This window comes from Alternaria infectoria, assembly GCF_024043175.1.
Source record: "Alternaria infectoria strain BMP 0036 chromosome Unknown scaffold_11, whole genome shotgun sequence".
Classification (NCBI taxonomy): Eukaryota; Fungi; Ascomycota; class Dothideomycetes; order Pleosporales; family Pleosporaceae; genus Alternaria; species Alternaria infectoria.
Genome location: NW_026250700.1, coordinates 1,035,299 through 1,061,575, shown reverse-complemented (window position 1 = coordinate 1,061,575; position 26,277 = coordinate 1,035,299). Strand labels below are relative to the sequence as shown.

Here is a 26,277-nt window from a genome sequence, read left to right as displayed (position 1 = left end):
ATGCGACGCATCAAGGAGGCACAACTCAGCGGCAATTGAAGCTGTGAATAGCAGCAGCGCTCTCATTGCTGGCGGTTACCTGGACTACAGATATGCCAGGGGTAAAGATTAATAAAAAATCAACGCTCCGGTAGCAGACCCTCGTCTCAAACGTCACAGCGGCGCTCAGTGCTCCGCCGCACGACCGTTGCCGTTCAAACTTACCTCATTGATGCTCCTTTAGGCCTGATGAGGCTTGCGAATCGCCCATCTGGCTTCGAGAAAGCATGCTAGCCTGGCCCCTTCCCGTTTAATGCCAACGCACCGTGCAGCGCCTGCCCCAGCTATGCCTTCCTTCACCTGTACAAACGAAGTCAAAAGTGCCCAAAGGCACGCAGGGACCTGCAATCGCGTCGCTTGCTATTATAAGCAGTAGGTACCTCATCCCTTCCCTAAAGCATTCGCTGTCCCCATTGTTCTCGACAAACAATTCACTTCCATCCCACCAACATGTGGTCGCCGCTAGTGCTACCACTGCTCGCGCTTTCCTCGCTCACCGTCACAGCCCTCCCCAAAGGTCAACGTTGCAATTGCGAGGAACACCCAGTATGCATCATTGGCGCGGGTCCTGCCGGCCTAGCTGCTGCCGGCCGGTTAGAAGCGAAGGGCATCAAGGCAGTCATGTTCGACCGTCAAGATGAAGTTGGTGGTAAATGCCAAGCTTGGTATGATGACCAGTAAGTGTTACACAGCGTCCGCCTCCAAGCGCATTAGGCGCGGCTGACCACCCTTCCAGAGGCATCTTCCACCCACTCGGCGCCGCCTTCCTCTCCAATGCGTCGTACCCGAACACCATCGACATCCTCAACCAGACCAATGTCTCGATCGAGCCGTTCGCGCTTGCCGGCGCGCGCGAAATGTACCGCTACAACTACACGAACGGCGACATCATGGTCAACCCCGCCCTGACCCCGCAATTCACCGCGCAGGTATCTGCGGAAATTCCGAGATACATTCAGCTGTGGACGCAGCGCTTCCGACCGATTAGTGTCGTGAACTACAAGGTACGACACCCGTTGTGGTGCGCCGTTGCACAGAACCGGGTAGGCTAATGCAGGAACAGAATGGCGTACCAGACGAATTTACCGTATCCGGCGCAGAATGGTTCCGCCAGAACAACTTCACTGCGCTGCCCATTCTGCTCGTGAACCCCGTCGCGCTCTACGGTTATGGCGATATCAACATTGTCCCAGCAGTACGTCATCATTCTCCAGAAAATTCTTGCAGGGATGGCGCATGCAGGTCGCTAACGTGTGATTAGCTGTACATACTGCAGTACTTCACCCCGGATATCCTCACGGCCTTTATCGGCTTACACAGCGTGTACTACATGGACTTCCACAAGATGTTCGTCGAGTACGCCAAGAACCAGCTGTGCAAGACGCCCATCCACACTTCTTCGGAAGTCCGTTGCGTCGACCGGTCCGGCGACCACCCTATCGTGTCTTACACTACACCTATGAAGAACGGCAGCTACGTCTCCTGGGAGAAGCAAGAGTGCTCATCCGTCATCTTCGCGTTCCCACCAAGCATCGAGAACCTCGAGCGCGTTGGTGTAGACATGACAGAGCAGGAGCACGATACCTTCAACAACATCACGACGCACCAATACTACTCTTCCGCCGTAGAGCTCCAACTCCCCTTCGGCGTCTCCTACATCGCCAACAGCACTGACGAGACAGTTCCGCCACCGAACGACGGCGAGCCCGTAGCCGTCCTCCACCTAAGCAAAGAATCCAACGTCTCCGTAGCCTGGTCCTGGGGCCCCTACGACTTCCAAACCGAAGCTGCAGCCGAGAACCTCCTTATCGACAGCTTATCCAAGGTCAACAAGGACCCGCGCAATGCCACGGAGCCATCGCAGCCCTTCTGCGAAGACGATGTCAAGGCCTTCAAGAAGTGGGATTACTTCCCGCATTTCGAGGGCGATGCGCTGTCCAACGGCGCGTATGCCAAGCTGAACAAGCTGCAAGGTCAGAAGAAGACGTACTACGCGAGTGGACTCAGCGGCATGGAAATTGTCGAGTGGGCCATTCGCGGTGGACGTGACGTTGTCGACACGTACTTCTAAGTGCTGTTACGAATTTCCTTGATTGCTCGATTACGACATTGTTGCACGGTATTCGGATGGAATGCCGTGCTGAACTGGACCTCCGACCGTTTGCGACATCTGCGCGTATATACCTGGAGGATACTTGTTTGTTCGTTTTTTTGTTTATCGTTTATTGTTTCCTGCTGTTCGGACGATGATATCACGGCTGGATTTCTGTTGTTTCTGCGCGCTTTAGATGATGATACCTACACGCCTTCGATGAGCGTCATGATCAGTTGTTCCTGGAGGGTTCTGCAATATGAGTGCGGATGGGAGGGACTTTACGATTATGACCCGCATATGCCCCTACTCATGGGGTTCTTTAATGGTAATTACGAGTTTCATTCTGGTTTAAAAAGAGATGGAGATGGGAATTTCTACATTTGGTAGGATTAGATATGTAGATATGTAGATCTTTGAGCTGGAACTAAAATGTATCTCTCACCCCAATCTTGGCTCCCTACTTTCTCTTACCTTACTCCAAGACTCCCCGGGTCCTGTATAGTACAGCTGCACATCAAGAACAAAAAGATAAATAGCTGGACTCGCGACGATTCGAACGTCGATCTCCCACTCCACCCTGAGCCTCTTATTGGATCCGGTAGTGGCCTGATCTAACAAGAGGCTCCATACCAGAGGCATGGGGCTACTTAAAGCCTCTTCGACGTGAAACGTATGGTGTAGGCGCTCTACCGTTGAGCTACGTGTCCTTGGGTGGTGATTGTTGGAGGTTTGACGATCCAAATGATACATGTAGTAGTGTATAGAGCAATGACTTTAGCAAATAGCCTTCCTCTCACTTGAAAACATATCGCAGGAGTCTATACCTAAAAAGAAACTACACTCTTCGTCCTATGGCTATGCAAAAAGAGAACCTAGCATAAACAGACAAAAGCCATGCAAAAAAAGAGACTACATAATACACATCCACGCAAAAAGAAAGAGGGTTTTATAGACATGGTGTGAGTCGAACACACGATCTCTTACAGTCTCGATCTAACAGGTCCCTCCGCGTATCAGAGCCCTCGTTTGCATGCAACGAGGTCAACCCAGGTTGCTCAAAGACTCGATAGCCCAGATCACACCCGTCAGAGTGACTAAGATGTAAGTGCCTTACCACTAGGCCACACGTCCTGAGTTAATTTGCGTCGATGGAGTAAAGACGGATTTGGAAGGTACAGAGAGAAGGAGTGAGGGACTCAGTGACCTGGTAAGAGCAAGGACTGGTAGTAAGTGAGGATGGAGAAGGATTGAACGTTGGATTGTAGGAGATGGTTTGAAGATCAAGACGAATGTAGGATCTGACTTGCGTGTAAGTCAAGGCCCGTCCAGTGTGCGGTACATCTTGGTCTCGTCTGTAGTACCGGGTCTGATGCAATCAGTACGGCTGGCATTACTATCGATCTCGGTATGCGCGGAGATCTCGCAGATTACACATGTTTCAAGATTCGAGAATCCCGTCACTATCATCGAACAAGGAGCAAGATTGCGGGCCATTCATCAAAACGCTTACGCTGTCCGACTACAGGTTGGGAGCAAGATGTAACTAGCAGCTTCCAATATCGCCACGAGCCATGTGTAGCTCTCAAGAACTGGCCACAAAGAACGTCGAATCTCAGAGTTTCGTGTACTCAACACATCATTCTATTTTCGTAACAAGCTGACGTCGATTCCGTCAGTGCCAACTGTGGGTCAGTGTAGGGAAACGGCGTGGGTCTAGGTCCAGCCCAACACGAGGAAGACGCGTGTTGCTTACAAGCCCCCCTCCTCACGGACGTGCTCGAACGTTGTATAACTAGACCGTTTCACCTTGAACGTCTCATCACCCTCAGGCATACATTGGGCTGGGGTTTTCCCATCTTTCTGCGTCGACTGATTAAATATTAAGCTACTACTACTACGGATTACTATCTACCCAACATCCATCATCCGGCCACATCCACGTCCTTGAATCCACCAAACCAGCGTAAACAACGACAATCCCAGCCGGAATCACCACCGCATAAATATGCATCAATCCACCCTGCCCATCCCTCCCCTCCCCTCGTCAAGCACCAAAAAAGTCAAAAAGGTATATTGCGAATCATTTTCCCCAAGAAAGGATAAGAGCATCGCGTCGTAAAGAAACGTTAGAGTGAAGAAGGAGCAACCAGCCGCTACCCGTGCTCAGCGGTCCAGTGCTACGAAGGTAACAGTAGCAAAGTTCATAGACACGCCACAAGGTATGTCTACAAAGCGAGCATGGCAAGCATGACCGCAGCACCGAGACCGGTACCGACGGACATCTTGGAAGCTGCACCCTCGAAAGGAGGGGATTCTGGGGAGGGCGAGGCACTGCCGCTGGGGCTGGGGCTCAGTGAGACGGTGACGCTGCCGGTGGCGCTCATGGTGGGCATGGCCATGGTGCTGTTGCTTCCAGTGGGGTAGGGAGTAACCATGGCGGAGCTGGATGTCTCAACAACACTGCTGCTCTTGGCGACGTACGCGCTCGACGAGGACGACGGGGTAGGAGTGGGAGTCGGTGTTGGTGTGACCATGGCCGGGTAGATCTCGGGCAGCAGGCTCTGGACGTCGGTAGGGAGTGCTTGGTACCAGGCTGGTGTGTTGCCAGCAGCGAGCGAGGAAGCCATCTCAGCGGCGAAGGCAGACGACGAGGCGATCGCGTAGGCGACTTGGTCGGAAGGGATCGCCTGCGCGAGCTCCATGAGGACGGACGACTGGACTTCGGGCCTACGTCACCAGCATGTTAGCATGGATCTACATTGTAGTCATAATGATTATCGCGGGTAAGCCGCGTGGTAGTCGCGTTGCGTTTGCGGGTGAGGCAGCAACCGCAGATGGAAAAAGATGTGGAGAACAGGGCAAACTTACGCAACACCCTGAGCGGTCACGCCCATAGCAAGCGCACCCAACGCCAACGTGATAGTGTTGTACTTCATCTTGATAGTCTTGTCTCGTGTTGAATGATCGTAATTACAGCGAGTGTGTTTAGGGCTTCGTATGACGTTGTTGGACAGCAACGGACCGACAGACGTTGAGTTTAATAAGAGGGTGTGGAGAAAGTCTGCTTCTTGATGACGACGCGTTGAACAGACAGTCTGACTGACAGTAAAATACTGCAGGGAGCGAGCAAAAAAAGTGTAATGAGCGTAAAGGTTTGCGGTAACGAAAGTGAGAGCGAGAGATGAGCAAAGGGAGGATCCCCGGCTGTATTTGAAACTACGGGCACAGGGCTCACGCGCTCCCTTCACGATAGGTTTGCTCGCCTGTGTGGTTGTCCCCTTGGGGGGACGGGGGCCAGTGGGAAAAGCGGCTAACGGATGGGGAAAAAATAAGATTACTACACCAATCTTGTGACGGGGCCTGAGGCGGGCGACGCAAAATGGTAATTGGAATGGGGATATTGGCAGCGCAAGCGAAAGTGATTCGCTGATCGCGGTAACTCCTTTATGCTGTACTGTTTCTGTTTGGTTGGGGGGCCTCCAGTTTTTTTGCGACGTTTGACAGTTTGACGGTTTCTTTTCTTTTGCAAGCACCCCGTTTGTTCGCCCGCTGGATGGCCATGACAACTCCAAACACGACGAGATCGTGATCACGCGATAGAGTCGCCGGCGTGCGATGGCGGTTGGCGGCGCTCAGGGCAAGGTGTCTCATCTCCTTGAAGCGCGGAGAAGCTTATCGACAGGCCAATCAGGGCGGCCAGCGACGTCGCTAGTGGGAGGGTCAAATTTCCACTTTTTAAGCATGGCAGGGGTTCGCGCTGCCGTCTCCAGGGCAGCCCACATGGCCTCAATTCGTGTGCTGCAGGGACGGATGAGGTGCATATCGTGTTCTTCGCAGCCTCGTTTTGTCGCGTGCGTGGCCTGCGGTGCGTCATGAGTGCGCTCGTGGATTCAGCGCGGTAGTGCTGCCTCAGGTACGGCATGTATAGAACATCGCCGATCCCATAATTCGTCGCGATATGCCAAGGGAGGTCCTGGGAGGATTGCCAAACTGAAAACTGACAAGCGACACTGCACATCGCAATTAGTCGCCGGCAATTCGGCACTACTGCCCAGATAGCAGAACACCAAGCGCCGTTTTCCCATCTGCCGTCAAGACATCGTGAACTTGGCCATCATGGCTGATCTGCATAACACATTTCGTTTATAACGGAACGCATGTTCTTTTGGTCATTCCACCGTCATATAACGGCTGGCGATTACTTTCACAAGTGCTCGTCCACGGCGCACGACTGGATCTGGTCGAAGCCGACGAGGACCGTTGGTAGTCAGGGTCAAAGATAAAGCGCGGGTCTCGCTATCTCGCCCTATTACGTTACGTACTATCGTTTCACTCACAACGCGATTCACGAACGACTTCTGCAACGATAGTACATTTCTCGAAAATGCTGATGCATTATGATAGCGTATACATGTACACCGCAAGAGCTTGGGCGAAGATAATCGAGATCTACGGCACTCATCTACCGACAGAACATTTCAGATGAGGCTGGAACGATGCACATAGCTTCGCAATATCACCGAAGCGCCAATCCATCTCTCCTCAATCCTCCATCTCCCTGGCGCGTGATACTCCAGCGACGGCAGTATGGTTCTGGCCACCGACGGGCTGACCGCATTCCGGACAGCGCGCTTGCTGCATGGGCATACCGCATTCTCCAATGGCGAACTGCACTGTGTTAGATTATGATGTTTCAGATCGGAGAGGAGAAACTTACTGGATGGCCGTTCACACACTTGTACCAATGCCCAGAGTGAGTCGCGATACCGCCACGTCCACTAACCATGGCCTTCTTGATAGATTCCAGTTCTTCCTTGGACACTGCCTCGTAGAAGTCCTTGCTGAGCATCTTCGATGCGGCGACGACAGCTTGTCGCAAGTTGTCCCGTCCACTGAAGGAACTCTCGCAAAGTTTGTCCGCCTTCGTCAACAGATCTTTGGCGGTGTTGCGATAGTTCATAGCCTTCGACCGATCGTTGTTCTCACCAGACTGAGCACTACCAAAGATCTGGGCGATTCGAGCGTAGTGCAGTGTAGCCTCAACCGCAAGTTTAGGCAAACTCTCACGTATGCAGTCATCAATGAGCCTCTTCGTGTCTTTGAGGAATTGATCCGCCTTAGCGAGGGGTGAACCACTGGGAAATTTGAGAGGCAAGGTACTCTGGAAATGCTTCTGATCCACATTACGCATGATCTCGAAGTTCTCCTCTAGCACTAAGCAGCGTACCTTGATTTCGAGCAGGCCGCCGCCGAGGGTAATGCGTTGATCGCGATCGCGTTTGGCAGACTTTTCGGAAGAGTCGATTGTCAACCTTGCGAGCTCAACATCCAGTGGTTCACTTCGCGCCATACTATGCACGGTCGCCTGGTGCAGCTTGTACGTTGGTTGGTGTCGGATATCCATCCTACGCTGAAACGCCTTGACTGCGTTCAGTAGCTGGATAGTATCCTTTGCGCGATTATTAATTTCGTCGTTGATGGACTGCATGGTGAACTCGTGAGCTTCCTGACCGCGGAGCTGGACTGGCTTATCGGGAACAACCGACATGCGCGACTTTTCGAGGTCCTTCCTGATTTCCATGAGCTGGCCTTCTAGTTGCTGCAAGTCTTGTTGACCATTGACGATGAAGCGCTTGGACATCTCATCGATGACAGCTCGGTTGATGAGCCGGTTGTAGCGCTGGGTAACATACTGCTTGACAGGCTCTCGACAATTAGGGCATCGTGGAATTGATGCGGAAAGCTCGGCGTCTTCAATCAGTCCGGTAAAGGCGCCCTTCTTCGCATCGACGCTATACACGTCTTTGAGGCTGACTAGTCCGTCCAAAGTTTCAGTGGTGAAGAAATGACCGCAACCGAGAACGACGATGGGGGATTCATTCAGATCGACATCAGCATAACGAGACATCATGATCATGTCTGGCTGCTCGTCTGGCTTCATGCCACATTCCTGACAGTAATCGACTGGACATGCTTCACCGCAGATGCTTGGACACTGATGACCGCAGGGGAGAAGCTTGGTGCATCGCTCGTCGCATGGTAAGCGGCTACACGGGGCCGAGCAAGGCATTTTGCAATCGCCTTGATGCTCGCAGGACCATGTGCAAGGCTCGACGCACGGAGCACAGGGCTCGTGGCACCTCTGTGGACACTTGGTATGTTTGCAACGTACCTAAATGAGATTAGAACAATGTTCAAAGATGTATAGGCATTACTCACTTCGCAAGCGGCTTGACATAGACCGCAATCCGTACCGTCGTGACATCGGCGATTGCAGTCGTGGTTGCAGGTTCCATGCTTTCTACCACAAGTCTTCCTGCAAGTAGCGTGCTTGACTACTGGTTGATCGTACATGTCCTTGGTATTGCATTGAGTGCAGGTTCCGGGGCATGGGTGACCACACGATAGAGGTGTGTTGCACAGTGTAGGGCACTTGAAGTCTTTCTTGGAGACATCTACCGAGCATTTCAAGACTACATCGTGTTCGCAGCCAGGTACACGCTTCGAGATCTTGACGTCGCAGGGTATGCGAGTAGGATTCTGGGTGAGATGACAGGCGACGCCGTGCTTGACATGACCACATGGAAGCTGTACGTGGTCCATCAAGATCATACATTTCCCACAAGGCTCTCCACATGTAGCCTTCTGGCATGCATGGTCGCATGGCTGATGCCGGCGCTGGCACGGCTGCTCGCAAAGGAAAACCTCATGCATGGCTTCCGAGTGGCATCGGGCCCCACATTGATGGCCGCAGTCGAGGCGATCGGCGCACGCTTCCCTACAACCACCTTCAGGACTCAGCTTGTGAAAGTCGTCGGGCTGCTGTACTTGGGCGTCGGTATCAGGGTGTCGAGGGCAACGCAAAGCCAAAGCCTTTCCAACCGATTCAGTCGCACGTAGCATTCCGATGACTTTCTGCCACATCTCGACACTAGAGTAGGTGTCTGCATTGCCTATGAGGTACATACCATGTTGAGCGCGACTCAGCAAGACGTTGATTCGGTTTGTCGTCTTGAGAAAGCCAACGTTTTGGCGGTCGTTACTCCGCACAAGAGAGACAATGATGATCTTGGCTTCTTCTCCTTGAAAGTTGTCGACCGTAGCAACTCTCAGTAGTTCCGACAGCTGCTTCTTTTCTAGCGGCTTACCCTGATAACTCTCGTGAGCGGGTACCGAGGTCTTCGATGTATCGTTGTCTCCAACTGCGAAGCCGTCCCTCTCAAGCGCTTCTCGATCGCGATCACTGAGGCAGATCTCAAAATCGCTACTCATCGTGGCGCGGAGTTTCTGAAGCTGGCCAGTGTATGGGGTCAAGACTGCGATATCATCGGGCTTGTACACACCCTGCCGAACGATATGCCGGACCATGGCATGCACCATCTTGACTTCCCACAAATTGGACTTGGACTTCGTATCATGTGTATCTGCACCCTTCTCGTTTTCGAAGTTGGTGTGGTCGAGCCAGAAGACATTGCGGCGCATACCAACAACATCCGGCAGCTCGATGGTAGACGGATGGTCCTTGAGCTTATCGTAGATGGTTTCGCGAATCAGCGAAGAAATTTGCGGGCGCATTCGACGCTGTACATTCAGTTGAGCAACAGGCATCAGGGGCCGCCCGGGCTCACCGATCGAGAGTCGCTCGAACTGACTCCTATCGAGCGCGTGAAGCTTTCCTCGCTCGCTCTCGAGCGACAAGTCGCGGAAGTTGCTGACAGAGGGTCGAAGCTGCTCGTGATCACCGATCTGGATGAGATGCTCAACATCGGGAAGCATCGCCGAGATCATGTGACTCTCCATGACCTCACCGGCTTCCTCGCAGATGATCACCTTACACTTCACCTGCTGGAGAACGGAGATACGCTTCGCCAAGCCGGACGTGGTAACCCCAATGACGTCAGCCTCCTCTAGCAGTCGTCGGTTCAACTCCTCGTGGATATTGCTCAATTGGCGTTGAGTCTTGGCTGCACTATTGACGATTTCGAAGAGCTCGCCGACCTTATTTCCTTGAGCTTGCGAGACCCAGGAGGCGACAAGCGCGCTCCTCTCAAGCATTGACAGAGAGAATACACTTGCAGTCGCCCGCTGGATTATTTGCTGTAATGAGCTTTGAGGTAATGAGGGTTGGCCATATGCCTCAGTGCCGGCTATCCATACATCGAATGGATGGCGACCGGCTGTCTTGAAGCCTTCGTCATCGACAGAACGGAACTGATTGTAGATCTTCGGATATTCTTCGTGGATATGACCTTTGAGCTTATGCCAGTCCGGACGCTTCGACAAGCCATGAAGACCACCAAAGAGCATCTTGGCCTCCTTCTCATTCTGATCTAGATCCTGATAGTTCATCGCTGCCATATACTTCTCGGACTTGGTCTTCGACTCCGATTCGCCGACGGTGCGCAGGTTGTGATTGAGAAGCTTTTTGGACTTGCTCATGCCGCCGACCCGAATGAGCTTGTGGACGCCGATATCGATTAGGTGTTCGAGGAACTGATCCAAGGCGTGGTTAGTATAGCATACGATGAGTATAGGACCAAGATCGCTTTTCTCCTTGATCCCCAGCAGTATCCGCATAATTTGGAGGCCCAGAAAGCTTTTTCCCGTCCCTGGAGGTCCTTGGATGAAGGCGAACTCTCGGGTTAGCGCAGCGATGAGCGCGCGACACTGTCCACGGTCAAGTTGTGTTCTGGCCTCCAGCTTGTCAAGTAACGCCTGGTCGTCACATGATGATGCTGGTTCGATAGAGAAAGAGTCGTCTTTGTTGCCATCTTTCAGGAGAGCAGTGACGGGGAACTTGAAGCCAGGCGTACGTGCGTATAGAGGCGGAGGGATTCCATGAGTCCTAGTCGTCGATGGACGGTTACTGTGTTTGTCCGGGACGATCCACTGCTGAAACGGTAGACGATTCAGTCGCTGCATCGCCTGTAGGCTCTCCAAAGTGGGTGAAAAGGTCGCTGGCATGACCTTTGGGAACTCTAGCAGGATGCCGCGTGCTGCTCCGATGTTGGCTTGCATGAGCATCTTGACCGTTGCTCGATCTTGAGTTACCAGGCTCGCCGTCATGTAGGCCAGTTGATTGTGGTGCGTCAAGCTATACTCCTTTGTCGGATCGGTGTCCTTGAATGAGACAGTAAGGAAGATGTGTTGGACGACAGTGTCCTGGATCCATATGAAGGACAGAAGCGATCCTTCGTCGAATCGCCTTGACTCCTCCCACCAACTCACCTTTTGACTAATATTCCTCTTGCGGACTATCGCAGGCTGCAGAAATTCCATCTGAGCTTGCAACCCCATTCGCTTGTCGAGAGTAACGTAGCTGACGCGAGCGTTGGTGTAATGATTGGCGCGCATATCGCCTAGATTGAGATTGGGGTGGAGCAGCATGTTGGAGTCTTGAGATAGCGCGTGCATGATTCCAGCCAATGACCCCTTCAGCTCACCAAAGATATCGTGGCGCAGGAGGCGGAAGTAGGTATCGATGTGGCGTTGCACACGATCCTCAAGGAAGTGTGGCTGGTCAGGATCAGTATAGGGCAGGAACTCCTTCGCATCGCTCATGATCTCATCTCGGGTCGGGAAGATTAACATGTCGCCAATGTCCTTTTTGTCGTTGTCGAACCGGCCTGAGGGCACTACAAGGTCTCTCGGGTAGAACGACGCGGGGCCGTCAACATCGTTGTCGTCTCCAACCCCATTTTCACCAGTGGATTCGGCGAGGAGGCCGTGAGCTCTAGCTACAAGGGCTCGAATATCATCGAGACGATTACTTGTCCGTGTTGAGGTATCTGGCGATACTACGTCCTTGTAGAGGTCGCTCACAGCCTGGATGGAGTCCACCAGCGGTGTGATCTCATCGTTGAACCGAGCTCTGCGCTCACGTCTCAATAGCTCGAAGAGAGCCTTCGCAATCGCATGAAGCGTCGCTTCGTAGTCCTTGGCAGATATCGAGGATGTTCGAGCTGCCACAAGAGCCTTGCAAACCCGCTGGAGATATGAGACTGCAGTCCGCCCACCGACACCACCGAAGAGGTTGTAGATGGAGCCGACGTGTGTATCGACCGCGAGACATCGAAGGAGTGAGGAATGCGTGAGCGTAAGTAGGAAATGGCGGGCGTTGTTGAGGAAGGTGTCGTAGTCCGAACCGACAACCTTTGAGTTCAGAAGGGCGAGGATGTGACGATGACCACTCTCATCGTCCGAATCATCGTTGAGGTCTTGGGGGAGCTGCTGTCGCCAGTCTCGGTCTCCAGCTTCGAGTATGCCAAAAGCACCCTCCCAGAGGCGTCGCATGGTCGTTGGATCAGTTTCTGCCTCACCGAGGCGGCGCTTCCATGAGCTATAGGACTTTCGTGCCGCTCTCTGCTCATCCGTCTCTTTGGCCCTTGTGGGCTTGGAGGCCTTGGTGCTGCCATCGTGCCTGCCTTGGTTGAAACCACCACGACCGCGACCACGATCTCCGCCTCTGCCACCTCTTCCACCACGGCCGCCTCGTGGGTTGCGTCCGCCGCCGCGTCCAGACATCGTGAGCTGATTCGGGCGTAGGTTTTCAGCAAGATCAGCGGAAAGATGCGTCGCTGTAGAGATTGTGTCGGTGATAGTGTCCGTTGGGAAGGAGCAACTTTATCTTTCGTGCGGACGCTAGCCGTCGGAAAAACCCTGCACGGTGTGGTGAGAGGTGAGAGTGAGATATCAAGCGGTGGGGAAGCGGGCGAGATAATACCGCGAGTGCCGTTTCCATCAGCAAACATTCGTGCATAAGAATCTGGAGGTCTGCATTAGTCACTTTCAGCACTGCAGCAAGGCCCGTCAGGATATGGTGAGAGGTGAAGGGGAAGCATCCAAAAGAGGGCTGGCGGGCGTCGATGCGGTGACAGCGAGCAGCGTCGGCGATCTCGCATATCTGAGCTCTACTGTCAGTTGAAGAGATACAATATCTCAATAGGGTCCCGGTCGGGGGTGCAGAAGTGCTGAAAATGACTGATGCAGGTGCCCGCTGATACACTCAGGCCTATGCACGCCTGTTTGCTAGTGTCTCGGAAATAACGAGAAGGACAACAACTCCTGAGCATTTAAACAAGACAAAGATTCCCTACACATCTTACCACTGTTTAGAAAGTTTGGTTGAGCGTGGCTGCCCCATCAAGATGGGCCCTCTGTTTTGATGACGTGCTGAAAGCGAGAAGAGGAAAGAGCGAGGGACCACGAACATGAAGACTGCCAAATGGAAAAGAACTCAGGAACGTAATATTCCAAAAAGCAGTACTCGCCTGTTTTGGTCTCAAGTGCCCACAACGCCAGCTATGCAACACCTCACAGCATCATATCTTCCCGCGCACATTACTTCGTCCCAACATCCGGAAACAGAACCTGAACCATCTCGTCCAGAAGCGTAAAGGCAATATGCGTACTACATCTTCGTTAGCATCATCCACCCAAGAACCATTCCGTAAACTTACTTCAACCGGGTATTATTGATAGTCCCCTCAATCTTCTTCGCCGCCAACTGCGCATTCTGCCTCCCCACAACACTACTCGCCAACTCCGGCACAAGGGTACTCAGAACCTCGCTCGCCGCCTTCCTACTATTCTCTTTATCTTTACTGGTTCGCTCAACACCGACTTTCATCCTGCCGTTAGGCCACATACTGTCTTTTAGCGTGTCGATGTACTTGACGATGTTGTTCTCAGAGAGCAGGTTGTCGAAAGACTCGCGGACTTTGCGCTCGATGGTGCCGCCGAGGAGTTGGTGCAAGACTACAACGACGGCACGACCTCGGAGCCAGTTGTTCTCGCGGTTTAGTTCGAACGTTTCGAGGAAGATGTCGCAGATTGGTTTGACGAAGGGTTCGAGCTCTTTGTTTTCGAAGGCGAGGAGTTCGGCTTCTGCTTCTGCATCGTTGTTGGGTTCGCCGGCGACGAGAACGCCAGAGGAGGAAAGGTTGCCGGGTTGGGCAGTCGCACCATTTGTGTTGGCGAGCTGAGTGGTTGCGGCTGATATGAGGTTCTGGCCTGCGACTGAGAGTTGGTCGAGCACTGGTATGTTGCCCAAGAATTCCTCCATGCCGTCGGCAACTGAGTTGTAGATGCGAGTTACGAAGTCGTTGGAGTTTGGATCCTGGTTTCGCAGGGCATCGGCGGGGCTGATCGCAGCTTGTGAGAGGAAGGCGCGTAGTTCGCGGCTGCGGCATACAGCTGGGATGAGTAGAAGCTCCCTTAAATACTTCTCAAGCCCAAGCCTTCTCTTGTGTAAGAAGTCTTTTTGAAGTTTCAGCATCATCTGCCGTCGCGGGAACTCTAGATTTCGGACTTGCGGAAATTTGGAGCGGAGTCGTTTGTTTAGTTCGTGGAACTCGCTATATCGTCGTGAGACGACCCAAGTAGCGGCAGGCATCTGGTCGCCAGCACGTCGTCGTACTTCGATGACGTACATAGCATACTCCTTGCCGTCTTCCTCTGTGCCGACCATGATCGATTGAATGAACACAGTCGCGCGTCCGTACAAGCTGTTGTCGCTTTCTTGAACGATGTACTGCTGACGCTGTAGCTCTTTCCTCTGTATCTCACGCTGAAGGCTGGCTTTCGATTTTCGCAAGATCCTCAGTTCTGCAGCGTTGTTTGTCAACTCAGCTTTGGATGTAAGAGAGTCGACGATAGATTCTTGGGATACCAGGCGCTCAATGTCAGCTGTAAGCGCATCGATAGCCTCAGCGAGACCCAGGTCTCCAGGCGCCGCTTCGTGGATCTCTTCCTCCTCTGCTTTGCTCCTCGGGACTGGGTCATCGATCTCGTCTTCCATGAACCTTTCTTCATCACCAAACAAGTCATCATCAAAGACACCGCGCGTTCTGGGCTCTCCAACCAAGCCAAGGGACGCTATGCTTGGCTTGAGACTGTCTTTGCTTTGCTGCAATTGTGCTTGTGGGGCTGGGGATGACGCTCGTGGTAGATCGACGGATCCTCGCATGGAAACATTGTCTAGTGGCGACTTCAGACCCGGCTCGTAGAATATTGAACCCTCAGGCTCGTCCATAATGTCGATGATGGCAGCCTGCATAGCATCGACGACCTGCGTGTTGTTGCCATTAGAGCGGTCATGACCAAAGTCTGAGTTTAGGCTTGCAGTCGAGTGTGCGAGAGGGTCTGAGTCGTAGTCCTCGTCGAAGAGAGGTGCGCGTCCAGATGATGACCTATGTACATCCAAAGAACGTCGTGCAGGTGGCTCGGCATTTTTGACGGCTCCTTGGCTTTTGAGGTCTGATGACGATGCGACAGCTCGACGCAAGTCTCCTTGTGGTATCTGCAATGCGCTCTTTTGCCTTGACTGGGTGCGAATCATAGCAGGTGCAGCCGCAGACGAATTGTCGAGTGTTTGCGCTACAGTCCTCGTATTCACACTGCTGTTCTGAGCGTTCGCCGCCTCGTCCATGGCCAGCCACTTGTAATACAAGTTGGATTTCTTGAACCTTCGAAAGTAGGGTTCCTGTAGCTGTTCGTACGCTGCCGTCTGAGCTTGCAGTAAAGAGCGTCGCGCATTATGATACTGCTGCGGAGTCGCCTTCCGCCCAGCCTTGAGAAACTCGGAGACGGATTGTCGAGCTTCAGGAAGTATCTTCAGCTCCGGATTCGACAGGTACCCGTCGTAGATCTGCGCCAGGTCGGCGCGGTCAGACTCTGTCCATGCAGGAAGAGAGCCTATATGGTCCGGCGCTTCTTCAGTCTCTACTTCCAGTGGATTGCGAAAACCATCCACCACGATCCAAAACTGCACCAGCCGCATCAGGTCCGCCTGGTCCATGAACTCCATGAAGCAAGACAGTCCTGAGGCATCGTACAGCACTTCGCGCAGAGACGCATTTGCGAACTTGGACGAAGTACGCTTGTGCTTCGGCTTCTCCTGCGCAGCAACCTTTGCCCGCACCGAGCCACCAGCACTGAGGTTGGTGACCTTTGTATCCAAGATTTGTCGCGCTGTTTCCAGGCGCCGCAGATAGACAGGGTCTTGATCTTCTACCGTGGAATCCTTCCGCAATTGACTTGACACTTCGCTGCGAAATCGTCTAGCATCTGCAAGAGTATTGGTCTGCCTAATGGCTCGTATGAAACGTTCGAATCGTCGTTCGTTATCGCCGGGCGCAAGCTTTGGGAACTGCACGTTCTTGGGGTTCTTCGGTGAGGGCGGAGCATGCTCGTCGAGAGCAGCTCGAATCTTGCGGACAGTTTTCCTTTCCTGTATCAACGATCGTCCCTGAGCTTATTAGCGACGGTCTACGATGAGCGGGTAGTTCTTACGTAGCCCTCCATAAGCTGGTTCCATGTGTCTGGGTCAGCGAGCATCTGCATCACAGGAGAGAGGACTGCGCAGGCCACAAGCTCTTTGATCAGTACATTGACAGCGGGACTGGTAGACATGTTCGCAGGCATAATCTTTGGCAGTAGTCGCGTGACGATGCTTCGTAGATGTTGCTGCTGTATAGGCTTGGTATTCGAGTATGCCAACGACGCCGCCGGGTGCAACCGACCCTCTTTGTATTTGGCTGCGATGGCCAGATCAAGCTCCTCGGAATCTGTGATGTTCCGCGACAGCTTGCGTCCGCGGACTATGCGCTCTGCCTCGTACGACGCCCGCAGGTGATCGGTGATAAGAGGTATCATGCGCGATACGACTGTTTCGACCATATCTACTGCCAGTATGCGTTCCCGAACTTCGCCCATTGCAGCCCGTATCGCATTGTCCACCTCGTTGACGAACGTCGGGCTTTTGCTGATACTGCCGTACCAGCTCTTCACGAAGTCGCGCAGTATCAGCCCAATGAGCACGTCGATGCTGTCTGATATCATGAAGGACGCGGGGTATAGCGGCTCCATCATATACATGTTCCTCATGTCCAAAGCCTCCCTCTCAGCCTTCCACCTGCCCGGCGCAACGAAGGCGACGTGGCGCGGCCCATAGTCGACCTTTCCTCCGCTTCTTAGGTCTGTGTCCCAGGCGATCGTGAAGGTGAGCCATGCTCCCAGGGCAAGCGTCGCGAGTACTCCGGCGAAGAAGGCGTAGGGCAGGTAGTGCAGCTTCGGCTGCCAATGGGTCAGGTACCCCCAAGCGATGAAGACGGCGATAGCGGCGAAGACCAGATCTCTGCGCTTCACGGGGGCCATAATCGTGCGGGTGGCGCCCGTTTCTGCATCTTGAGCGGGATGGCTGAGGGTGCGGGAGGCTTGGTGTTCTTTGGACAACCCACTTTCGAGCTTAGACCACTGCTGACGTCGACCCGCGTATATCGTATTCAGCGAGTATCACGAACGTTAGTATCTTGTTCGACATCCTCGCAGTAAACTCAACAAGTGTAGTACATAGAAAGCACCTGATGAAGCTTCTGTATTGCGCTAGTTTTGTGAGCGCTATCAACCCCCGTGGAAATGACTGCGCTCCTCCTGCTTGGTATAACCTCCTATGCAGATAATGCCATGATCCCAATAGTTTACATTCATGACGCCGTTCCAACTCCGATACTATGCACAAGCTTTCTCGTCTGACCCAACCATATCCATCTAGAACTTCCGTCGTCCAAGTGTCGGCTTCCAGTCGAGCGGGTGTGTCTCTTCCGTGGCGTTCTCGTCCTGCTTCCAAATCTTAATAGACTTGTCCGACTCTCCAGTGATGAGACGCAGGCCGGTCTTGTCGAATGTCGAGCACATTACACCTGCTTCAGCTTCGAGAGAACCCGGCTGTGCGATACTTTCGCCATGCTGGAACCGATGGCCTGTCTTCCAGTCGTAGAAAGAGGCTTCGCCGTTGTCACTACCGGCAAACATGATGTTGTCCTCGTTTACGGAGAGTGTGTTGATGATGCTGTTGACCGGCGAGAAGTTCTGCATGAAATCGCCGTTCGGGCATAGCCATTGTTTCGCCGATTGCGCCGATCCAGATGCAAATGTAAATTCCGTGGGATGTGTGGCAAGAGAGCGAACCGACTTCTTGTGATGTGTGAGAACCGTACGAGTCTTTCCGGCGACCAGATCCCAGAGTCGTATTGTGCTGTCCATGCTTCCAGACAAGACTTGGGGCTCGGCTTCTTGACACTGGATCGAGGAAATGGTTCCCTTGTGCCCTCCGAGAACATGAATATTGCTGCGCGATCGCATATCCCAGACACGGACTACACCATCTCTTCCTCCTGTGCAGAGCACGTCCACGGTCGGGTGAAGCGAAAGCGAGTAGACTCCGCTCAAGTGGCCGTGATAATGTCGAATGACTTTGTTGGTCTCGAGATCCCAGCATTTGACCATCTTGTCTTCTCCGCAAGAGAAGAGATACGGATGCCTTGGGCTCACAGCAAGTCCTCTGACTGCCGAAATGTGTCCTGTCAAGGTGATCTTCAGCTGACCGCTGGCCAGATCCCAAAGCTTAATCGTCCTGTCCGCGGCACCGGTCGCGAACCATTGGTTTCCAGGCTCCATCGCCACCGATCGCACCTATACGTAGTCAGCCGCTGTCGCTCTCTCGAAAAATACCATCGCATAATTTACCCATCCCATATGTCCGCTAATGACCGTCTTGACCTTCCATGGCGCATGCCAGTCAGGCTTCGCTTGACGAACCACGTCTTTCCTTACCAACGCGCTCGACGTCTGGTCTCTGCTTGGCGTAGGTCCATGAGCGTTTGGTGCAGCACCCTTGCCTCCCGCCCTCACTGCCAACTGCATCGACTGTGCATCACGCGCCTTGTCCGCCTTCTCGGAGACGCCATCGATCATCCTTTGCATCTTGGGGTCCGAGGCCTTCTCTTCAGCGTTCTGCGCCTTGATCTTCTTGCGTCGCTCGGCCGCTGTAGATGCTGCGCTGGCCATCTTAGCAGCTAGCGCGGGTGGTAGCTCGCGTACATGCTCATATTCGTTGCGAATGCGCGATGCGACGCTGGCCTGGTCTGCAGCGGCCGAGGGCGCTGGCGTGGTTGGGTGTATCGAGAAGCTGCCATTTGAAGCGTGATCTAGTGCCGCTGATGACGCGAAATCGGCGGCGAATATCTCGCGTGTCCGTTTCGACGAGGATCGAATAAGCTGTTCTGCCGTGCTGAGAGGTCGCGAAGCTGCGGTTTCGGCCATGTTGGCGAGGTGATGTGGAGGAGGGGAGGATTACTGCATCAAGATTAGCTGCGGCTGTTCGCGACTGAGGCGACAGTTATAGGAGAGACTCACGTGTTGACGTATGTGGTGATGCTGAAGGCCAACTGCTGGTCGTCGACTCTCCATCGCGAAGTTTCACTAGCGCGCCTTGTGAGCTAAGCCGAGCTAAGGCCGAGCGCTATCTTATCTAATCATCTCCGCTGCCCAAGCACTCTCTCACCACGGTGTCTACCCAGAACACGTCTTGCTACCTTAAGTATTGCTTAACTCGTCAAACTATCTGTCGCATCCTATACGCAGTCTTTGCAGTTTTCCGATCCCTATTGCGGAAATCGTCAGAATGGTTGCTGCCTGGGTTGTCTATTGTGGTACGGCGGCCTCGTCTAGGACAAGACTTGGAGCTTGTAATACTGCCGTCCTGGACGATTCCTGCCAAGAAAGAGTATGTGGTTGTTGTACCTATCTCCAGGCTGAAAACGTGTCGTGGCCCTCGACTGCTTCGCGCCGACCGTCAATGACGCCTGGCTGCAAGCAACACAGTATCCATTGATACCAAGCGTACACCGATGCAAGCATCCTATCATACTCATCGTTGACAACTAACGTCACAACCATATAACTTTGGTTTGCGAACTACTCTGGAAAGGCGTTCTAGGTTGTTGCATATAAATAGCCATACGCCAACACAAAATTCCCAACCCAAGCTACATACGAAAAGATTCATCGAGCTCGAGCGCGAAAGCTGAACGAAGTCGACAAGATAGGATAACACTGTTGCTTTCGACTAAAGTGTACCTCATCTTTCCGAGATCTAGGTTGAGCATCTCAACAAGCCTTGGAAGCAAAGAATCTAGGCTTCGAGTAAATGACGGTGGTCTATGGCGGTTGGATGGAAGGTCCAATGCACAAATCCCAAGCGGAGGAGCCGACTGGTCTTACTCCGCAGTTGGGAACCCAGGACGCAATGCTGGGAGCTCAATGGGGTTACATGACCGGTAATTTGTACGTAAGAGCCCTCATCTGGTTGTTCACATGGGTACCAACTTCGGATCGTCCAATACTCGTCGTGGCTAGACGATCCAATGCCCAACGCTCGCGTGCACACATCAGAATGTACGGGACATGCAGGGGATGCGAGTGAGCCTCTCCTTCGTACGGCATGGCACAGTAATATTGCGCCGCAAAGCTCACATGTCAGATGCTGTCAGTACCGCGCACATGTTTCCTGCATCGCGACCACGTTTATGACTGCGCAAAACTGTCGCGACCCTGGGGTACGGAAACCCCAGCGGTCACGGCGACGATGCTTGTTTCCCCAGATCTTCCGGGTTCTCCGCTTCATAGCTCCAGGATTGCGCAAAAGCAGCTGAACGGCGCGCGGTCAAGCACATGCTGCCGAGGAAGTTGAATGGAGAGCCAGACCGAGTCGTCAGATCCTTCCAGAGGAGGAAAGCCACCTCCGCACGAAATGACGCAGGAACGGTTAAACCCTTGCACTCCAACAACAGGGTCGTATTGGCGGCACACCCACCACAAAGTAACTCAAGAGTAAGTGTTCTGGGCCTAGAAGTAGGTATTTCGTGTTTTGAGAATAGGAGTACACAAGCATATTTCTTACAGCCGCCTAGACACACGAATGCAGGTACAACAAGGCCGCCAGTCTTACGCCATGCCACCGTCTTTTTGCCGGGAATTTCGCAGACAGCGGTGGACGTTCGGATGGCGCATCCGTTCGGCGGGTTAGCCATGTTCCTGCGCGACCGAGCTTAGCCAAAGGGTGTAAGCATGGATTATCCCGGATGTTTGGCCGAGAATGGTCGAGATGTCGCGGGGTTTGTAACACTGGATCCTGCGCCATATATCGATTTCTGTGTCGCATTTACGCTTGCCGCCATCCAATGGCCACCCAGCCGGACTGGAGATGAAAACTTTGACGATTGAAGATCTGCGCAAAGCGACGATGCACATAGTGGTTGGTTTTGCCTTGTTGCGCGGCTTCACAGCCTCAGGGCTGCCCCGGATCTTCTCGCTTCGCACTAGTCCCGGAAGCGATTAGATGGGAACGGCCGCACCGTCACTGGCCTCATGAGACCCAATCAGCAAAAGCTTCTAGTCTCTGCGGCATGGTTCTTGGCGCCTTGATCAATCTGGTCCCTGTTCTATGCTGGAGCTCGCCGTCGCCCAACACCAAAGCTCACCAATGATGTCCAATCGACGATCGGATGGCTTCTTACTCGGTTCAATAACACTACACGCTCCTCGCAATCTCTACATGACACTCAAGAATATGTAGAGAAAGTTACGCGGTACCATCTCCTTTCTTTCAATCTTCATGATTCACGACCATTCGCTGGCAAGGCGCGCCGCGCCTAGTTGTGTGGCAATAGACTCTGCCCTCACAAGTCCGGCCTCGACGAGCCGCAGCTAGCGACGCGTAGTCTGGGGTAGTGTCATCACGCGCTACCACATCGAGCAATACCTCCAGGGGCTGCTTGAAGATCTCGAACGGGGGCGAACAACACGCCCAGTGTGGAGCCACTTGGGTGCTAGCTTGTTTCTCACCTGGACACGGGTGGCCTACGGTTCCGCTTGATATAAAGAGCTCATGGGAGCCTCCTGTTCGGTTTCCTGCAAGCTTCAACTGTCGTTATACATACATCAAAGAACTTTCACTACACCGATCACCGTATCAACACCAAGACAACCGTCAAAATGAAGACCTTCACCATCGCTGCCTTCGCCGCTCTGGCCTCCGTTGGCTCTGCCCAGCTCAGCAACATCCCATCTTGCGCCGTATGTCATTCCATGATAACCTTTGCACTCATCACAAACTAACGCCTTTCAGCTTCAATGCTTCCTCGCTCCTCTCCAGAGCGACGGCTGCTCCTCCCTCACTGACTTCGAGTGCCACTGCAAGAAGGGTGCTGAGCTCCTCGGCAAGGTCCAGCCTTGCGTCCAGGGTGCTTGCGAGCAGGAGGACCAGGCCAAGGCCATCTCCGCCGTCCAGGACACCTGCAAGGCTGCTGGTGTTCCCATCAACATCCCCGGTGCCAGCGCTGCTCCCTCCATGGCCAGCTCTGCTGTCGCCAGCGCCACATCCGCTGCCGCCTCCATGGCATCTTCTGCCGCTGCCTCCGCCTCCTCCATGGCTTCCTCCGTCATGTCTGAGGCCTCCTCCGCTGTCGAGTCTGCCGCTTCCTCTATGGCCTCTGAGATGTCCTCCGCCATGATGACCGGTACCCCCACTGCCAGCGAGAGCATGATGAGCATGACCCCCTCTGCTTCCATGTCCGAGTTCACCGGTGCCGCTGCTCAGGCTACCCAGGCTGTCGGTATCCTCGGTGCCGCCGCCCTTGCCATGCTCGCTTTGTAGATACCCTCAAGCCCTTGGTGGCAAGCATGAACGGATTGACTGGTTAGTCACGGTCAGGATGTAATGGAATCACGTTGGGATGGATGGATCGAATCTTGTATTACAACCTAAAACCGATAATGCGATACCTAATATTTCGAACTCGAAACCTTTCTCTCGTCTCGTTCTATTGTGTCACCCTCTAAACCCGATGCATTTCGCATCCTGTTACCTCGCTGCTCACTTGCAATCTTTCTAACGCGTCAGAATCTCCCGGTGGCTGTTTGCATTCGGTCGTACCGAAGCTGAAAAGTTGCCCAGTGACGTCAGAGTAAGCACCATCGTGTTGCCGAAATGAGAACACAAGGGTTACCATGCCTTCGTTCGGATTGAAGCTACCCGCACTCTTAGCGTATACAGACGCTAAGCATGTGTAATGTACTCTTTTTATGCAAATTATCACGATGCTCTTTTACCGATTCACCGCAGTGGAAGCGACGGAGGCGTTCTCGTACTGCTATTCTCCTGCGTAATCACCGTAGACGGCCCTTACACTTAGCTCGGCTCTTGCAGACGTTGTGTCGTCTGCCCAACTCAACTGAACACGCTTGGTATTTGTTGATAAACATTACAGTCGATCTCATATACGTCAAGAGAGCTTAGAGACTCGACGGACGCCGTGGAAAATCCGGCGTCTGCCCAGTTGTTGGGAAACATAATTGTTGCTGAACAAGGTTGCTCTGGAGCTCTTCCCACTGCAATTCTGGGACAGGTAGCTAGCCACTTACTTGTATCGTGCGAGGTATACTGCTTGAGGAGAACAAGCCTCTCAACATTTAAGCGACTGTTCGCGATACCCAGCTGCGTCATCTCACCCACCACCAAACAATCAGCTTGAGTGACAAGGCCATCAATTGCGCAAGGCACGACCACAAAACTTTGGTCCAAGACCTGCGCTTACTCGATCGAAATATACATGATCCTGAAAAAGGAAAACTACCCCAGCGGAAGTCTAGATCGCGTGTATCCTGCAGGCGCGACGTTAGTAAGCGTTGTAAAGGGTGACTACTCGCTGCAGCAGACAAGGCAACTGCACATAATGAATTCGTGACGTCAATTCCGGCGTACACGGATAGCTAAAAGGGCGCTGTCGTGCTTTGAGATGCAAGTGAGGGGTCACATCACGTAGAGAGCGGACGAGCGTAGTTGCAACATCGCCAACTTCAACATTCGCAACCTTTTCTACACAGTCGTAATGGCTCCAGAACCCCAACCATACACGATATCAGTCCCTGATTCCGCAATCGAAAAGCTCAAACGCAAGCTATCAGATGCCGACTTTCCAGATGAACTCGACACACCCGATCAATGGCCCTACGGCTCACCACTCTCTGACATCAAGCGACTAGCAAAACACTGGGAAACGAACTTCTCATGGCGAGCCGCCGAATCCAAGATGAACAAGCTGCCAAACTATCGCAAAAAAGTCCAAGTCGATGGTTTCGGCCAAATCGACATCCACTTCGTGCACAAGAAAAGTCCCAACCCCAACGCCATACCCCTCCTCTTCAGCCACGGCTGGCCAGGCTCCTTCCTCGAAGTGACAAAACTGCTTCCGCTCCTCGAAGCCGGTGAGAGAGATGGGAAACCCGCATTCCACGTCGTCGCGCCGTCTTTACCGAACTTTGGGTTTAGTCAGAGGATTAGCAAGCCTGGCTTTGCGCTGTCGCAGTACGCGGAGACGTGCCATCGGTTGATGCAAGATCTCGGATATGAGAAATACGCTACGCAGGGTGGTGATTGGGGTTTTTGGATTACGAGATCGATGGGGTTGCTGTATCCTGACTATGTTCTCGCAAGTCACATCAACATGGTGCGCGCGCAAGCACCTACGTTCACATCGCAGCCTGCACTTGCTCTGCAGCACGCTGTTACTCCTTACACAGAAGCCGAGGCCAAGGGAATCGAGCGCTCAGAATGGTTTCTCAACGAGGGCCAAGCGTATCGCCAGTTGCAATCCACCAAGCCACAGACGCTGTCCTACGCATTCGCTGATAGCCCCGTAGCTCTACTGGCATGGATCTACGAGAAGCTGATCGATTGGACCGACGGCTACCCTTGGACTGACGACGAGGTGCTTACTTGGGTTAGTGTATACTGGTTCAGCACAGCAGGACCCAATGCGCATGTGAGGATCTACTACGAAGCGCAACACAATCCTACGGATCTGATTCCAAATCGAGAGCGCACGACGACGTGGATTGATCGGGTGAAGTTGGGTGTTGCGCACTTTCCTAGAGAGATTACTGTTGTGCCGAGGGTGTGGGCGAAGACGTTAGGTACGTTTTTCTCGTGGTGATTAGGTTGTACCTTATGCTGACTTATCTGCGACTAGGTCCGCTTGTTCATGAGAGTGTTCACGAGAAGGGTGGGCATTTCGCTGCACATGAGAGACCAGATGTGATCGTTGCTGATTTACAGAAGATGTTTGGGAAGGACGGGCCGTGTTACGGAATAGTTCCAGGAAAGTCAGGTTATTGATATGGGTTCGTAGATATGAACAATTTCGATGGAATGATATGATGACGAGAACTATCTCTTGTAAAGTCATTGTTTAACAGGTGCTGGCTTTATCAGCTCAGCCGTAGAGTCTCGAGCGCCTTCGCACGAAAAGTCGAACGCGGCCATATGCGCGTCCGTTGGCTTTTCGGTCGTGCATTGCGTGATATGTTTGCCTTCGTCGCGACTTCTTAATGGAGACAGAACTCGTCCCTGTATCGGATCGATCTCATCTTCAGATACCAATGTCGATCGCGACAAGTCCTTCTCTGCCGCCGACGCCGAAGAATTGAATGTAAGCCAGTGGATTATAAGAGCGTCCCAGCAAACGTCTACCAAACAGATCGCCAGGCATATCATGCCCAGCTCTTCGCCCCTGGTAAGGAAGAATTGTACCATATTCGCCGCCGTTGGTATCTCTATCAAGAGCGACCCAATGATACTCTTCCACAGCAGTGTCTTGATATTCTTCCTAGCTGGCGTATCCTGTCCTCCATGCACTGTATCCTCATTGTGACTCGACTTCCTCTTGAAGATCCTGGAAAGAGTAGATGCACCAGGTAACCCTACGACCGGATAGAGTAGGTAAAAGAAGACCACAGTCAGAATAATATTCGTAAAGAAGTTGACCACGGTAAACGGTATCGATGCGATGCCGCGAATGCCAAAGTGGCAGCGTCCGTCCGATTCGTGCAACTCGGTGACGTGGTTCAGATAGGAGTTGATGGCAACAGTACCGTACAACACGACGATCATGGCCATGCAACATAGGTATATCTTATCTTTTCGCCTATTGACGAAAGGCGCGCGGACGACATGGATGCGTTCGACCAAGAAGATATAGCTACCATATGTTAGCAAATAGCCGGGCTTCGTCGATGCACACTTACATGATAGCTTTGATGAGCGTGTAGAAGATCAAGCAAACCCATGTTCCCGCAACGCAGAGCTCGTAGGTATAGAGCCCCTGGCCTGCCACAAGAACGGCTGAGCAGATGATGAACATCAAGACCAGTACGTATAGCATGAAGACAAGCGCAGACATGAGGCGATGCTTTCTCAAAATGCGGCGTTTTAGTTTCTCGAACCGTGAACCTATGGTCTGTGT

General features: G+C 53.0%; 7 protein-coding genes across 7 annotated transcripts; 3 read left to right on the top strand and 4 right to left on the bottom strand.

Moving 5' to 3' along the window:
- Positions 1-489: 489 nt before the first annotated feature.
- J4E92_007210 (uncharacterized protein) lies at positions 490-2,110 on the top strand (the record flags this gene model as incomplete). Its single annotated transcript, XM_051498573.1, has 4 exons — positions 490-716; positions 776-1,043; positions 1,103-1,234; positions 1,301-2,110. 4 exons carry the CDS (start codon positions 490-492, stop codon positions 2,108-2,110), a joined length of 1,437 nt encoding a protein of 478 aa, XP_051351507.1.
- Positions 2,111-4,359: 2,249 nt separating this feature from the next.
- J4E92_007209 (uncharacterized protein) lies at positions 4,360-5,070 on the bottom strand (the record flags this gene model as incomplete). The annotated part of the gene is made up of 2 exons (XM_051498572.1): positions 4,360-4,861; positions 5,003-5,070. The coding sequence occupies 2 exons, from the start codon at positions 5,068-5,070 to the stop codon at positions 4,360-4,362; spliced, it is 570 nt and encodes a 189-aa protein (XP_051351506.1).
- Positions 5,071-6,676: 1,606 nt separating this feature from the next.
- Positions 6,677-12,658, bottom strand: J4E92_007208 (uncharacterized protein; the record flags this gene model as incomplete). Its single annotated transcript, XM_051498571.1, has 3 exons — positions 6,677-6,802; positions 6,852-8,098; positions 9,103-12,658. The coding sequence occupies 3 exons, from the start codon at positions 12,656-12,658 to the stop codon at positions 6,677-6,679; spliced, it is 4,929 nt and encodes a 1,642-aa protein (XP_051351505.1).
- Positions 12,659-13,474: 816 nt separating this feature from the next.
- On the bottom strand, positions 13,475-17,290 carry J4E92_007207 (uncharacterized protein; the record flags this gene model as incomplete). Its single annotated transcript, XM_051498570.1, has 3 exons — positions 13,475-13,544; positions 13,594-16,382; positions 16,427-17,290. The coding sequence occupies 3 exons, from the start codon at positions 17,288-17,290 to the stop codon at positions 13,475-13,477; spliced, it is 3,723 nt and encodes a 1,240-aa protein (XP_051351504.1).
- A 393-nt stretch (positions 17,291-17,683) lies between these two features.
- PRP46 (pre-mRNA-splicing factor prp46) lies at positions 17,684-19,237 on the bottom strand (the record flags this gene model as incomplete). Its single annotated transcript, XM_051498569.1, has 2 exons — positions 17,684-18,607; positions 18,662-19,237. The coding sequence occupies 2 exons, from the start codon at positions 19,235-19,237 to the stop codon at positions 17,684-17,686; spliced, it is 1,500 nt and encodes a 499-aa protein (XP_051351503.1).
- A 2,733-nt stretch (positions 19,238-21,970) lies between these two features.
- On the top strand, positions 21,971-22,631 carry J4E92_007205 (uncharacterized protein; the record flags this gene model as incomplete). The annotated part of the gene is made up of 2 exons (XM_051498568.1): positions 21,971-22,051; positions 22,104-22,631. 2 exons carry the CDS (start codon positions 21,971-21,973, stop codon positions 22,629-22,631), a joined length of 609 nt encoding a protein of 202 aa, XP_051351502.1.
- Positions 22,632-23,865: 1,234 nt separating this feature from the next.
- J4E92_007204 (uncharacterized protein) lies at positions 23,866-25,151 on the top strand (the record flags this gene model as incomplete). Its single annotated transcript, XM_051498567.1, has 2 exons — positions 23,866-24,949; positions 25,006-25,151. The coding sequence occupies 2 exons, from the start codon at positions 23,866-23,868 to the stop codon at positions 25,149-25,151; spliced, it is 1,230 nt and encodes a 409-aa protein (XP_051351501.1).
- Between the last annotated feature and the right edge of the window lie 1,126 nt (positions 25,152-26,277).